Genomic DNA, 14,573 nt, shown 5'->3' on the forward strand with positions numbered 1-14,573 from the left:
GCCTCCCCTCTCGGCCTTCGTGCGTCGTCGCTCGGTTCCACCATCCCTCCGGGCGGCACTTTATTCCACTCTCGCCCCGACGTGAAGTGGGTGGCCGCGGGGTCGATGGGTGCACAAGGGGCGAGCGCGGTGGGATGCGGAGCACCGTGGGAGTCGAGTGCGGCGTTCTCCACGGGGGTGGCGTGGGTGGACGAGGAGCGAGGGAGGACGGGAACGGGAGGGGTGGACGATAGTCTCTCCCCTCCGCATCCCCCACCTTGCGCCATACGGGCGCCAACGTCAAGCGCTTTCGAGACGTTAAGGCCGACACTCGCGTCGCGCATCTCGGCCCGACGACATCGCAGTCCGGTAACGCCAGGGACACGCACACACGTGTGATCGTAGACACCCTGCTGTGTGATCGGGTGCTCTCTTTCCCTTCTCCACTTTCCACAGCGACCGCGAAAAACGCGAATTTCGCAAAATTCCGCGAGATCGCTCTCGACGATCTCTCGATCGCTCGATTCAAATTTCCTCGATTAGGGGTTCAAAGTCGACCGGCTGATCCTCGTCCGCGTTAATCCGCGTTAAACCGCGACACGTGTCTCGCGCGATATTTGTTATGTGTGTAGCGCGGTGGGAAGGAGGGTGAAGTGTTGACAGATACGTATTCGTATAAGTGAAAGCAAGATACAAGAAAGGAATTGGTCTGCCTTGCGATTGGCGCCCGACAGATTCCTCGATGCGCCCTTCGTCAAGGGGTGAGAGTCGCACGTGGTGGAAATTTGACGATCTCTGACAAGAGCTGCGCAGGTGAGCGCAGGGAGCTGCGTACGGTCGGTTAACGAGTGAAAAAGTAAGATCCATCGCCGACGAATGTCTTCGCCGAGATTGACGACAAGGACCATGAAGAAATCTTACTTCGTTTTCGTGAGTATCGATATTTTCGTTGCATTACCAGATACACCCGCATTTCACGTTTCATTCGTGATGAAAATTCCTTTTTCTCCCTTGATTTTCTTCAACTTATTCTTTGTTTTTCATTTTCTTCTTGCCTTTTCCCGATCGCCATCGTTTGGCAGTCGACGAGAGAGAGGTTGGACCTGTCCTGGGATTCGGGCTCATTTTATGCTCGTCCCGGCTTGCTGTTTCGCATGGAAGATCAAAGGCCACGAGCATCACTTTAATCTGCCAATGGCCGCCGCATCTTTCTCATTTCCCTTTGAGTGGCCGAACTTTTGAATGCGGTTTCCAGAGGTTAGGGAGTCATCGCGTCATCCTTTCGTTTGCGCGCCCCATCTTCGTCCTGTACGGTTCAAGAACAGTAAAATTCACGATGTGCCCACGTGATTCTCCCTCTCTCGGTTCGGGGGTTGAAGGAGAACGAGGTCAGTCGGTGCACGCGAGCCGACCAATGTCGGTTTCCAGGCTTTTTGGAACGCGCCGAGATATATACGTAATGTTACATTGGTCACGGCTAATTTTGTCAGATCCATAAATTTTGCATGTATTTCCTTAAGATATCATCACATTCATATGCGGCCCTATTCATTGACGAGATAAGATATTTGGAGATTAGCACATTGAGGATGAATTTAGAAAAAAAAAGAAATTAATCTATTTAAAAGAATACCTTTAAATAAGAATTCCACCGCGTTTCTATTAATAAAATATACAACATTGAAAAAATACATTATTTTTATTAAATTGTTTGTAAACTGCGTTGTTATTAATGCCCACATTAATGTCTGCATAATTCAAATTAATATCTTTTGATTACATACAGGAAATGGCAATCATAATATGATATGAATATTAATAATATTAACAGTTAGAATATTAATATATGTGCAAGTTGTGACGTATTTAACGGCAGAAACTCGGCTATTTCGAATGCATTTTTAACGAGAACGAAAAGTATTAAGGCCTACTATCAATAGATAAAATCCATCGCCACAACAAAAGACGACTTTTTCACCGTGTTTCGCGAATTTTGGGGGCATCCTTGTTTGATATAGCGAAAACTTTGTCGAAACTTACGAGCGAGCTGTGCTGCATACAATACAAACGAGGAGCTTCCGCGCTTCTTCAGCAACGTCTCGAAAGAACTCAAGAGAGCGCAGAACTAAAGCAAGGAAAGCAACGGCCATATACTCGGTCGTATTTTTGGCGTTCGTGAGTTTCAGAGAGAAGGATTTATCGAGCTGTGCGATGCATCTATTGTTGGTTCACTTGGATTTATCTTTGAAGCTTGTCAAATGTTTTGGAGACAACTTTTTTATTTTCCATTCTTCGACTTTCGATAAATGTATGTTGTTCCCATCGTACGTATTATTAATTATCAATGTACGTATGCAATCATTTTACATCAAACGTGACGAATTTTTTCACGGGGCATTTTTGATACGAAATATTAAGGACTACACAAAAGAGTCTTGCGCTTCGACATGTTCGACATATTGTTACGAAAAATATAACGATGTCTCCAATCAGTAGAAGACTTGATAAATCGCGTAAAGAGTGCTTTGCGCGCTGTTTTTATTTTTCGTTGCTCCGTTTTTATTTCTCACGAAAAAAGGAGCAAGTTCTTGTCTGTACTTTTTGAAGGAGTTCATGAACGTCCTGTAATTCCTGAATACTTTTCCCGCGTCTTCTATATCTTTACGAGGATCTTTCTCTATCTTACACACAATTTTCCACCATGTTTCAAGATGTACTTCGGGTAAACTATTCAGGGAAAAAAGGGAAACGTAATCTTGGAGATACAATACGGATCGCTGTCCTGCTGTGCTCCTCTTGTCGCTAGGATCGCCTTTTCTCACCTGTCGAGAGAGATAGAAAAACGATTGGGCGACATGCCTCAAGAGGGTGTACTTTATTACCTGTCGATAATATGCGACCACCCTCGGAGCTCTCTGGTTCCGAGCCCATTGTCGGTCCTTGTCGCTTAAGACTTGTCGCGGCCCATCTCTCGATGTTTTTGCTCGCCTTTCTGGCTGTGTACCTGCTAAGAATCCACAAAAGACATGGTCAATGTTCGCAAACAATGCTGGTGGAATCAGTACAAGCCGACTGTTCACAAATCTTCGTAGAACGAAAGTGTTGAGAAAAGATAGCAAATATGTGGGTGTTCTAATATAACAACAAAGATAGTGATTATCATAATGATTTTTGGTATACTTGAAGAAGCAGAATGATTAGAAAGAGAGAAAAATATTTCTAGAGTATTTCACCTTCTCCCTCTTTAATTTGTTGATTAAATTTATAAAGCTTTTTATAAAGTAAATCATATGCTGTTTTTTTAAATCGATTTTCATAAGCTAATTTTTTATTTCGTGTAATAGCTGATAATTTTATTGTATTAACAATTTTAGAGTAATTTTAAAATCTTTTAACAATCGTCGGTTTTTACAAGATTTCTTACAGAAACATTTCATACAGGAATGTTTTGCGTAATATTTCGAGTAATTTCTCGATGGAATACGATTTTTAACAATAGTAATTTCCAAGGCGCCGAGATATACATCTCGCAATTAGCGAACTACGCCGTCGGTGCAGGTTTAGAACTTTAATATTTCTGCATGTGGAAACTCGTGTTAGTTCTATGTAGAATTCGCGATTCCAAGGGAGACGGTACATTATATAAGGGAGAGAAGCGATGAATGTAATGCACGCTCTTGCGATACATTTCCAACGAGTTTAAAATAAAGCTCATTTACTTATTCGTGCAAAATGCTTTTCAAATTTGTTCGCTATTCAACGGAACAGATATAGCAAAACAAATTTTTGTAAAATGATTGATATTGTACGGTATAATAATGCAATTAATAGTGATATTCTTTTATGAATTTCATTCTATTAGAGGAAAAATTTCCAGAAATAAATAAATAAATTGTGAAAATATTATTTAATTATTTTAAATGATGATCTGTATTTTCTTCTTTCATTTTCTGAACCACGCACGTCATTTTATAAAGCTTGTATTAAATAGATAAAAAATAATCCAGAAAGTATTCATTTTTTATAATCGGATAAAAATTTGACGTAAAATATGCAAATTATTTTAACAAAATTGTTAATTAAAAGCCTGGTACGTATTCTTCCACAAGATCTTGCACAAGCTCATGAAAAAATGGATTTTTATAAAGTTCCGACAGCACATCAATATCGCGAACTTTATACATTTGGTCGATTACATCTTGTTGACAAGAAGGCGCGTGACCTGAAAAAAAAAACACGCGTATTTTTGCCGACTAAAAAGGTCAAAAAAAATGAAGTCATGGAGGTAGAGGAAAAATGCATCGACGAGTGTAAATTGACTTATGAAAAAAATAATCATAAGTGGAAATATAATTTTTGTTATATGCACGTACATTTCAGCTATAAGACAATTGCTTTTTAATTTACGTTGATTAGCAAAGAAAAAGAATGATAAAAATTATTGAATTTAATCGAGAATTTTTCACGAAATCAATCTTATTTTTAAAAGAGATCGAATATAATTTTTTAAATATTTTGAAAAAAATAGAAAGAGGAAGAGAGAGAGAGAGAGACAATTAATACTATAATACTATAAATTTCTTACGCGCATTATCCACAGGCACGCATGCACGTGTCACACGACATCGTTATTACGGAACGAGATTATTTTAAATTCTTTCGTGACATTTCCCATTTGAAAAGTCTCACGCATGCAAATGTTAACGCTATGGTCGTCCCTTGCGCTCCTCGAAGCGTGCAACGCGAAGGTCGATTATAATGGCACGTTTTAAACGGTCCCTCCCCGAACGAGACCGCAAACGGCGCGGTCAAGCATGGGGAATGAGCGGGCCGCACGGAAGTGTTTATGATCTATGGGCGGAGTATACCTGGAATTATGTACGAAGGAAGATTGTGCAAAGTGGATTAGTGGGATATTAGCGGCGGTCAAGCGTGCTGGCGCTTTCAAGATAAATACTTTGCTACGATATGGACCTCTGTGTGTTTCGCGTTACAAAGCGCCCGGGAAATCGTTAGCCGCGTCTGCGCGTCGCGTGATTGAGTTTCGAGGTGGCTCGGATTCAGACGGGGGTGTGCGTGGCCGGAGCGAAACGCTTTTAGGCTCTTATTAGGGGCTGAACGCGGGAAGGCATTCCTTTTCACCTCGTTAATATTGCTCTTTATCGCTTTAAGGATTTATCTTGGATTTCGATCGACGTGAGATTAAATCCATCTTGCCGCTTCTACGCGATTTGGAATACGTTTATTTTTATTGCAGAGAAAGAGAGGATATATATATATATATATATATATATATATATATATATATAAGAAGAGAGAGAGAGAGAGAGAGAGAGAATTTTGGATAAGATTGAAAAAGCGAAGGTAGATTAATGTATTTTGATAGTTTTCTCAAGCATACGCGTTTTGTTTAATTGCCATTTTTTTCACGCATTTTATTTCATTTTCTTTAACACGTACACTCATTCTCTTTTTCATTGTATGCTTATAAATGTTCTTTTCGTGTTTTCACATTTATTTATCTGATGCAGTCATTCACATTTCTTTCTTTCTCTCGCATTGTACTCTTATTTCATTTTTTCCACTGTCTCTTTACAGTTAGAAATATTTTTAATATAACATACATACATATATGTGTATGTATATTAGGAATCATTTATATGTGTTTTTACATTTTATAGATACTCATATGTTAACGAATTCGAAAGCTAAATAATATTCTTCTTAGAATAATAAAATAAAAGATGCCATATATATAATTCTGTCTTGATAGATTTTATGTATTGTTTTAAAAGAGTATGAATTTTCAAACAAGTTCTTTCATTATAAATTAATATTACATACAGAATAAATACATCAGGTGCCAATTCTTAAAAGACAACCGATTTAAAATGACCAAAATATATATCTAGCTATAATCTAAATATGTCTACATATCTATATAATTACCTAATCTATCTATATAATTACCTAAATATATATAATCTTCAAATATAGAATATTCAAATATAGAGTTTAATAATCTTCAAATATAAGAAATGTGTGAGAAAATTTATCATTCTCATTTATTTATAAACTTAAAGTTTTGCTTCTTATTAAAAGATGCGATAAATTTATATCACAAAAAGAAAAAGAATATGAATAAAGTTCGAATCTAACACAAGATGAATATATATATAAAGCATCTTTTTATAAAAATACATCTCTTTTTGCGTCACGTCAAGCGTGAAAATCGAGCTATAAATTGCACATGGCGTATAATACAATTAAACTATCTAACGAAATAAATAGAGTGACGTCTGTTCGAATGGGACAATGCGGATAACGGAGCAAACTGTTTGCATCTATATCTCCGTATAAAACTTTAATATTCCTCGGGATCTCGTTCGATGGAAATGCGATGTCGCGCATCGGATAGTAAAAAAGTAAACTATCTAACGCGTGCTCGAGGAAGTTTGTCCACGGCCGTAAACGAGATGGTGCGCGGTACGTGCTGATTCGTGGATTTTGAGATAGCTTGTTGTAGAACGTGCACGCCATGTTTGCGCAGTTTCGTTCGGGTATCGGTCATCGCGAGGGTTATCTCTAAAGGATTTGTTACCGGACGACTCTCCCTCAATCGATTCTCTGTAGGGGGCAATTTCAATGCGTCTCGTGGTGATTGCCTAACAAGCGGCGAATTAAAGCTGTACGCTAACAACCTGACGCCTGACGGTACCATAGACGACATTGCTTTATAATTTTAGTTGCCAATTGGTAAATGATACGTAGTCTCATGGGGGATGTAATATTACATTTAAACTCTGTCTCTCGATCCAGTTGTCTCAGGAGCAACAGTTCGCTTAGACTTTACCGTTTCGAAAAGTTAATACGTTGGCTATCAAACTTTATTGTACATTTCTATAAATTTACAATTCGATCGCGTTGAAATCGTAACGTTTAAATATACAAATTATGTAAATTATTAATTGAATAAATTTATATTTATATAATATTTTAGTTTTGTATGTATAATTAAATGTCACATAATAATATTTATATAGAATAATCGTATTAATTATCGCGTATTTCGTTTTTGAATATGTAACCATATAATAAATTATTATTATTAAATTATTATATAGTATTAAATATTTTTGCCATAGACAAACTTGAGAAATTGAGTTATGTCAAAATATGACAAGTTTTGAATGTATTGTATAAGCGTCATAAAATTGACATTTGCATCAATAAAGACTTCATTATTCATCTGTCTCTCTTTTGTTCTATTTTATCTGTATTATTTTATTCTATTTTATATCTTCTATTCTATTTTATTCTATTTTAAAAATCAATAATTATAATTCTAAAATTAATTATTGTAACTTTATAAATCTCATATAGAACGTAAATTTAGATACTTGTTTCTAAATGTGTTCATTTTTCAATTTTTAGTCGCTATTGGAAATATTAATCTATTCGGCCAACAATATATGATACATTTATATTTTCTCAGATTATTATCGAACTCCTTCTCATAGCAATAGTTGCAGCATTATTGGTCGAAGTACGACGATAAAAGCCTAACTTGTTCTTAAAAGACAGTAAGCTCGGTTTCCCCGTGGGAAATTCAAGCGAGCTTACTGTATGCAGGTCCTGGCTCTCTTACAAGCATAAGGTAACATTGCATGGATACACGAGCGATCGGTATGAGAGTTCGGTAATGTCTGTGAGAATTTCCGAAAGTCTCACCGGATTACCCGGGCTAGCTGTGCGCATTCGATCCCAAATGTATCGTGGCTGCATCCCTTGGCCGATCGAACCTTTTGATTAAATCATTACGTAACTTGAACATAATTTGCGCGGATAATTACTTACGGCCATCGTACCAGACAACTTCGCTAATGTGAGAATAATTGAAACTGGAATATCTAAAGATCGTGTTGCATAGAACGACGTTGTATATTTACACATTTTCTATCTCATTAAATTTACCGTATTTACAGTTTAATCAAATTATCAAATTTTAATAATTTTTATTAAAGGCACGACAAAATTTTACTTTATTAAGTTCCTCTTTTAACATTCTGCCCGTTTAAAGTTACTCAGTTTTAAGTCTCTCTCTAGAAATATTTAATGATAACGACATTAAGAGTTCTACATTCGCGTCTTACATAACTCTTGCGAATTCTTTCATAATTCAAATAATAGGATTTTAAAAAATTTTTATCATCCCTGATGCAGAAGCTAAGCTGAAAAAATTCCTTTTTCAAATTTATTTCTTTTGTCGTTATCAAAATGTCGCTTATCTTTTATCCTTTATCAAAATCTCAAAGTCTTATTCTTACAAATATAATACTTGCAAAATTATATCAAGCTATCGTTTGCAGTATCATGAAAGCATCGCAATGAAAACAATGAAACACCCCGTCGATAGACATTGCCTCTAATTTCGTTCCGCATCGAATCTGAATAGCCCGAAATGTCTCGAATGGAGCGTGTTTAGGTACGAATCGGAGGTTATTGGACTCGAACGCATTTGCGCATAAAAGATGCACTCATTATCAGAATCGTCCTCTCTCTGTCCCTCTGCCTTCGTGGCACTGACCGGCCCGTTTCGACCGATCAGTCTTCGCTCGATCGCGGTATCGAGCGGCCCGGTTAATGGGTTAAGAGAGGCGCCCGGTTCCGGCGGCGTTCGCGGGGCACTTTACAGATTGCCGCTCGGAGTAGTAAGCCGTTAAGACCCTCCCCCTCCCCGCTCTCCTCTCTCTGTACTGTACAGAAAATGTTTTAAGAACCTAAGGGCTATGTGGCCGGCCTAAAAGGATTATGGCGGCGTGACCACGCGCGGTTCGGAACGTTTAAGAGTGGAAGCGCCCGTGCTTATCTCGGTAACGACCGCTCTCAGGTTTTACGGATTCCCCCGTGCACCTCCGCCTCCACCCCCCCGCCAATCAAAACCGATAACAGTCGATGCGCATGCTGTCGCCGCTTGGCCGGAATGCGATCGGGAATTCGAGAAGATTATGGCATGCACAAGCGTTATATACGCGTCCGGACGAGGTGGCGATGGCGTCACGATATCGTTGACGACCACTCGGGATGTCAAATATCGTCCGCCTCTCGTAAATTCCTCAAGAACGGCGACGAGTATCTCGATTTCTTCGCGTGTCGGCCCGGATATGGATATGTAAATGCGGCCACGCGAGCTGCGACGAACGTAAAGACAAGTGTACTTTGTTTGATGGCGCCGTTAGTTTCGCGTTTTACTATTCTGTTACGTATGTACGTTCACGTATCGCGAATACTTTTCGCGCGTCTTTATGATCGTAGACGATTTTTACACAGTTATATCCGCTCCGCTTGTTGTCGAAGTCGCGATTCATTTTTAATCTGGAATGATAATTATGTAAATGGCTGATAATGGGTGTCTGTGGAAACTGGCTAATGCGATCGAGACATTAGTCTATTTAAGGGACAAATTAAATAGCAACAAGATATGATTTAATGACTGCCTTATTTTATGAATTTTTTTCAAATCGATATATCGATGAATGACATATTTGACAATTGAAGATTTTGCGTATATGTCCAATCTTTAATTGGGATAAAGTCGAGCCAGGTACTTTTTATTATTTTCAGACGGATAATGGATCGATATCATAGAAATCTTGAGTCCCATAGGCTTTTTTGTCGGCGATAATTTGGCACCTGATATATATACCGAGGAGACTCTAAAGTATAAATCGTGTATTGTTGATTATTCTTTCGGATATACGAAAATGTATCTTCGATATAAAATACGAAAAAACACGTAATACGTCGGTTGTTTCGATTTTTACAACATGTTGTCGATAAAGATGCCAAATATTTAAATGGAAAAGTATATAAAGCGGCTGCTATGAAAATTATTTGTAATGTTGCGTGAAATGAATAAGGTAGTTCGGATTTTAATCAACAGAAAGAATTGACTGTTTTATTCGTACAGAAATAAACAGTGAAAAATAAACTAATTTAAATTTTTATTTTTTTAATGTAGCTCTAAAATTACGTCATATAATTTTAATCGAAAAATTAAACAACGTATGTTTTCTGAAATTTCAATATGTTCGATAAATTTATTAGCTTTATGCTTCTCAGTCATTTAGTTATTCTAAAATAATTTTACATTTGCATTGTATATATATATTTTTTTTTTTCTTTCCTTTTTATAAAATTTAAATTAATAGTATTATATTTTTCTCCTTCACAAGAGTTTCAATAGCAGCAAAGAGATATTTTAAATCGTCTTGAAATATTCTTACTAATCAATAGAACATTCCTTTGCCAAGAAATTGCATGCGAATTTTGTAAGTTGCATTTCATTTTCTGACATTTACGATCAGACACGTTATCTTTTACACAAATCTATACAATCATGTGAGTTCTGTAAATGTTAAGGATGAATACGCCAAAAGAGTTTCGATCTTTTTCTGACTTTAATAGCTTTACATAAATCATATTTAGATTAGATTGAATCGTGCTGAGAGAAATAAATTTTTGCCAAAGATATGGCTTATCGTATCAGCGCATGCATGATATCACTGCATGATATTGCATAATCAAGAATGAATAAAGATTTTCCTGCAACCGAAGCAGTTAAATGATGCTAAAGCTAACTTTCATTGTAGAATCCTCTTAGGTGAATATCTCAATCACGAAACGTGTCACGTTTATATTTAAAACTCGAATCGATATATATGTACTGCAGTTTATTTACAAAAAAAATTATTATGCAGCATCTCAATATCGTGATAATCTTCTCATATTCAGTGTGTATTCAGAGAATCATCTGGTTTGACATGGCGTTGTACAACCGTACTGGAAAAGCAATTATTCACTGAAACGTCGATGAGGAATCGATCGCGGGAAATAAATTCTTTCTTACGAGCTTCTTCCAATACGATCGATGCTCGTTCAATTGCATTCTTCCTCTCTAGCATCTCACTTAGATCGTTTAGTAGATACTCGGGGGAATTCCATTCTAGGATAGTTCATTGCGGGAAATTTTTCGCGTGTCTAAAAAATTATATAAGCCGTTAGAAAAGATTATCCACATACGTCATAAAAGCGTAAAAAATATTATAATAAATTTTGAAGTTGCAATATTCATAGTGTCAATTAAATATATAATTTAATAATTATCCAGTGACAAAAAAATTATTTAAACCGTTAGAATAGATTATCTACTATATGTGTCATGCATTCTTCAGTATTTCTGTATATAAAGAAAAATCAGTAATACTAGATAGTAACGGTTCTAGTGTTCAGTCGAACTGCATGAACATTTCTACCAGGGTCATGAAAAGTTATATAAACCATTAGATAAAATTATCTATGTACGTCATAAAAGGTTAAAAGCACGAGAAAAATTATAGCAGATAAATAAAAATTTAATGATAATTATCCAATGGCACTTCTCTCTTGAAATTACATTTTAACAAAAAATGAAAGAGAATAAAAAGTTTGTGGTATATTTTTAAATAAAAATAGGGAATAAATAGATAGGGAATTAATAGATATTTAACATAGATATCATCCCTTCTTCTATCATCTTTCTTAATTAATTTCAATTAAATTAGAATAGAATGTAGATATAGTTACATAATATATGCATATAAAAAAATTTCGTATTTTTTTAAATGTAAATGTATCACATCTCTACAGCTCTTTGCTCGTCGATGATCGATTTCGGCACGATCGGAATTGGGAATTTCATGTCGCGTGATTGGTAACGAGAATGATGAGATTAGATATCGATTACGGTTTATATCGCGCGTCACGAGGAGAAACGATTTTTTGCCGAATTGATGAGCAATTCTTGATAAAAACGAAATGCTTCAAGAAACGATATGGTAATCCTCCATGTTGAATATCTATCTTATTCTATTCAACCGAGGAAAATTATAATTAATATTATTTTACGATATCGTTATCTATTTATTTATTGCAATTTATTATTAAAAATATTTTACTTATAATTTTGTAACAATAATTATAGGAATAGCAATTATATTTATAATGAAACTATTTTAATTAATGAATCAATATTTGAAAAAATATCTGAAAAAATATTTGAAAAATGACTAAATAATACATATTACGATAGTAATTTAAATTGATTATCACCAAATAAAATAATTAAATTAATTATTCTAGCTATCTAAGTAAAGTATTCACATATATTTTTAGTGAAATTAAAATTTTGAAGATTCGTAAATTTAGAAAGATGTCTTCAATAATCACATAACGACGAGAAGATATTGGCGATATTAATCTAAGCGAAAAGTGGAAGGAAATATTATATCTTTGAAATTATGCATATACATATCTATTAAACGTTTTTAATGTCCTGAAAATTAAAAGAAAGATCGACTTTTCTTACATGACCTAATTTCGAGAATTCCTCGGATTAATACGAATAATAGGGCAATACACAGATAAGTAATCCTCTCTTCCAACATCCATCTCATCCTATTCAAATTTAACCAGAAGTTGTATCCGCGAGGTATATACGCTCGTTTGAATTAATAATATAAACATGTGTTCACACACAATTATTTATGTATTTCGTTAATTGCTTCATCATATGAGAGTAGCCTCTGAAGGAAGATTAAGGAGGGGGGGACTAATCTTCAATATTATTGTTAGTAATATTGAAAAATTAATATTGTTCTTGGGAACAAGAGATTTTTTATTTCGTCATCCCAACAATTTCAATTCTCAAAATTATCTCGCTTTCAAACTATCGACTAGTTATTTCCTAGATTAATCTAAAGAAATGCCGCTCCGCTTTTTATTCGCTCGAATATCGAATCGGAAAGTCATTTCTCCCGGTGTAACTCGGTATCGGCTGCGCTTGCGATATACGTATCGGGGACGGGAATGACATTTAACGCGCTGTCATTAACGCACGCCACGGGAGAGTGCGACGACCAGGGTCGCAATTAGTTCGTGAACCTCGGTGAAGAAACGAAATACGGCAAAGCCCATCGGGCGCCATCGCACAGTCACGTCTCTCTCTCTCTCTCCCTCTCTCTCTCTCTCTCGTACCGTGGGACGAATATATGCGACATACGCAGGTGTAGCGTGCAATCGTGCGCTAAAATGCGGCGCCGCAATTATATGGAAAACATGCAGCTCATTGGCATGCCTACGCGTACGTTGTTTTTTCTACTTGGGACGCGCGTTTCTCTTTTTCGTCGCGGCTTTCTCGTCGGGGGCTTATAAATATCGCTGCGAGTTGACTCGTGCAACGTTCTCCCTTTCTCGTTCTGTCCGTCTCGCGCATGCATGCATTTATTTACTTTGTTATTAATAATGTTTTTTTCCCTGCGACAGAGCAAGAGAGAGTTCTTTACAAAAATTGAAATGCACAGACTAATATGTGGACCACATTTCTCCGACCGCGATGAAAATATAAGGTGTAAAAAGTTAAAAAGTGTTATTTTTTACCAAGATTTAGAATTTTAAATTAAATTAATAAAATTATATATACATGTATACATATGTTTACCATATTTTGCACAGCGTATTTTAGTCGTTTTTATTATTTTATTGTACATCAACTACATTTATAAACCGCATACATCGGGTTGCGCTCTGCGGTTATTATTGTCGCGACACGATTATATGACGTGCGCGAAAAGCTTTCATCTCTGTTGGATTCGGTCTCCTGTGAATTAATTCTAAGAATTATCCTCAGAATTTCATGGCGTAAGGAGCATTAAAAGGCACTACCTACGTACAGAAATTATTTATTCGACTATACGATTTAATTTTGAACCGCATTCGACTGTTAATTTATCGAAATTTATTATTGGAAACAATGATAATTGGAGAGTAGATTTTGCTTCTTATAAAGTTTTAATATGAAAAATATAATTATCTCGATTATATATTATTTTTCATATCAGATTTATTTCTTTGAAAATAATATATATAATTACTGTTGGGATTGATACAATTTAATTTCTTTTTTTCATTCTTTATATAAAATATAACAAAATATATAAAGAAATAAAATTAGATAATTTTTTTATCTCTCATGTGTGATATTACATTAAAGAATTAGATAGAATTAGTTAGGAATAATAAGAGGAATGCATTGAATTCTAAATACGTAAACGCATTGAACTTTTCAATTGAGAAGTTTTTAACACATCTCTTTTCGTATACAGCATTATTTTGAGTGTGTCGAAATATTCTATTGTCGCAATAAAGATTCGTAACCGCAGATTGTGGCAGTATTTCGCACGTCGCTCGAAAACCAGAAGCTGTATATTGCGGAGAATCGTGGAATCTGTTGTTACACGGTCATATAATAGGAAACGCAAAACTATCTCCGACCGTCGTTAAATAATGTCGTTGGAAATACGAGAAGGCTAAATGCATTTTCAAGAGGAAACATTTTTCTCGAAATATCGCGAGAGATGCCTCGGAATAACATCTGTTCATTTACAATAGTGTTGCGTAAAATCTTTAAGATTTCGAATAGCATTCTTGTTCCGTTGAATATATTACTGTAAATTCGTCTGACTCCAATGTTCACTTAAAATTTAATCTACACTCGT

The 14,573-nt window shown here is 35.9% G+C and overlaps 1 protein-coding gene across 2 annotated transcripts in view; it reads left to right on the forward strand.

The window, feature by feature from the left end:
- The first annotated feature begins 299 nt into the window (after positions 1–299).
- Positions 300–14,573, forward strand: part of LOC105256162 (protein madd-4) — a 190,475-nt gene continuing 176,201 nt past the window's right edge. For both annotated transcript variants that reach the window (XM_011265865.3, XM_011265867.3), the window contains exon 1: positions 300–909. In XM_011265865.3, the coding sequence (XP_011264167.1) occupies positions 856–909 (54 nt within the window). In that variant the 5' untranslated portion in view covers positions 300–855. The remainder of the gene's footprint in view (positions 910–14,573) is intronic.

Source organism: Camponotus floridanus, unplaced genomic scaffold (genome assembly GCF_003227725.1).
Source record: "Camponotus floridanus strain SB8 unplaced genomic scaffold, Cflo_v7.5 scaffold87, whole genome shotgun sequence".
Lineage (NCBI taxonomy): Eukaryota > Metazoa > Arthropoda > Insecta > Hymenoptera > Formicidae > Camponotus > Camponotus floridanus.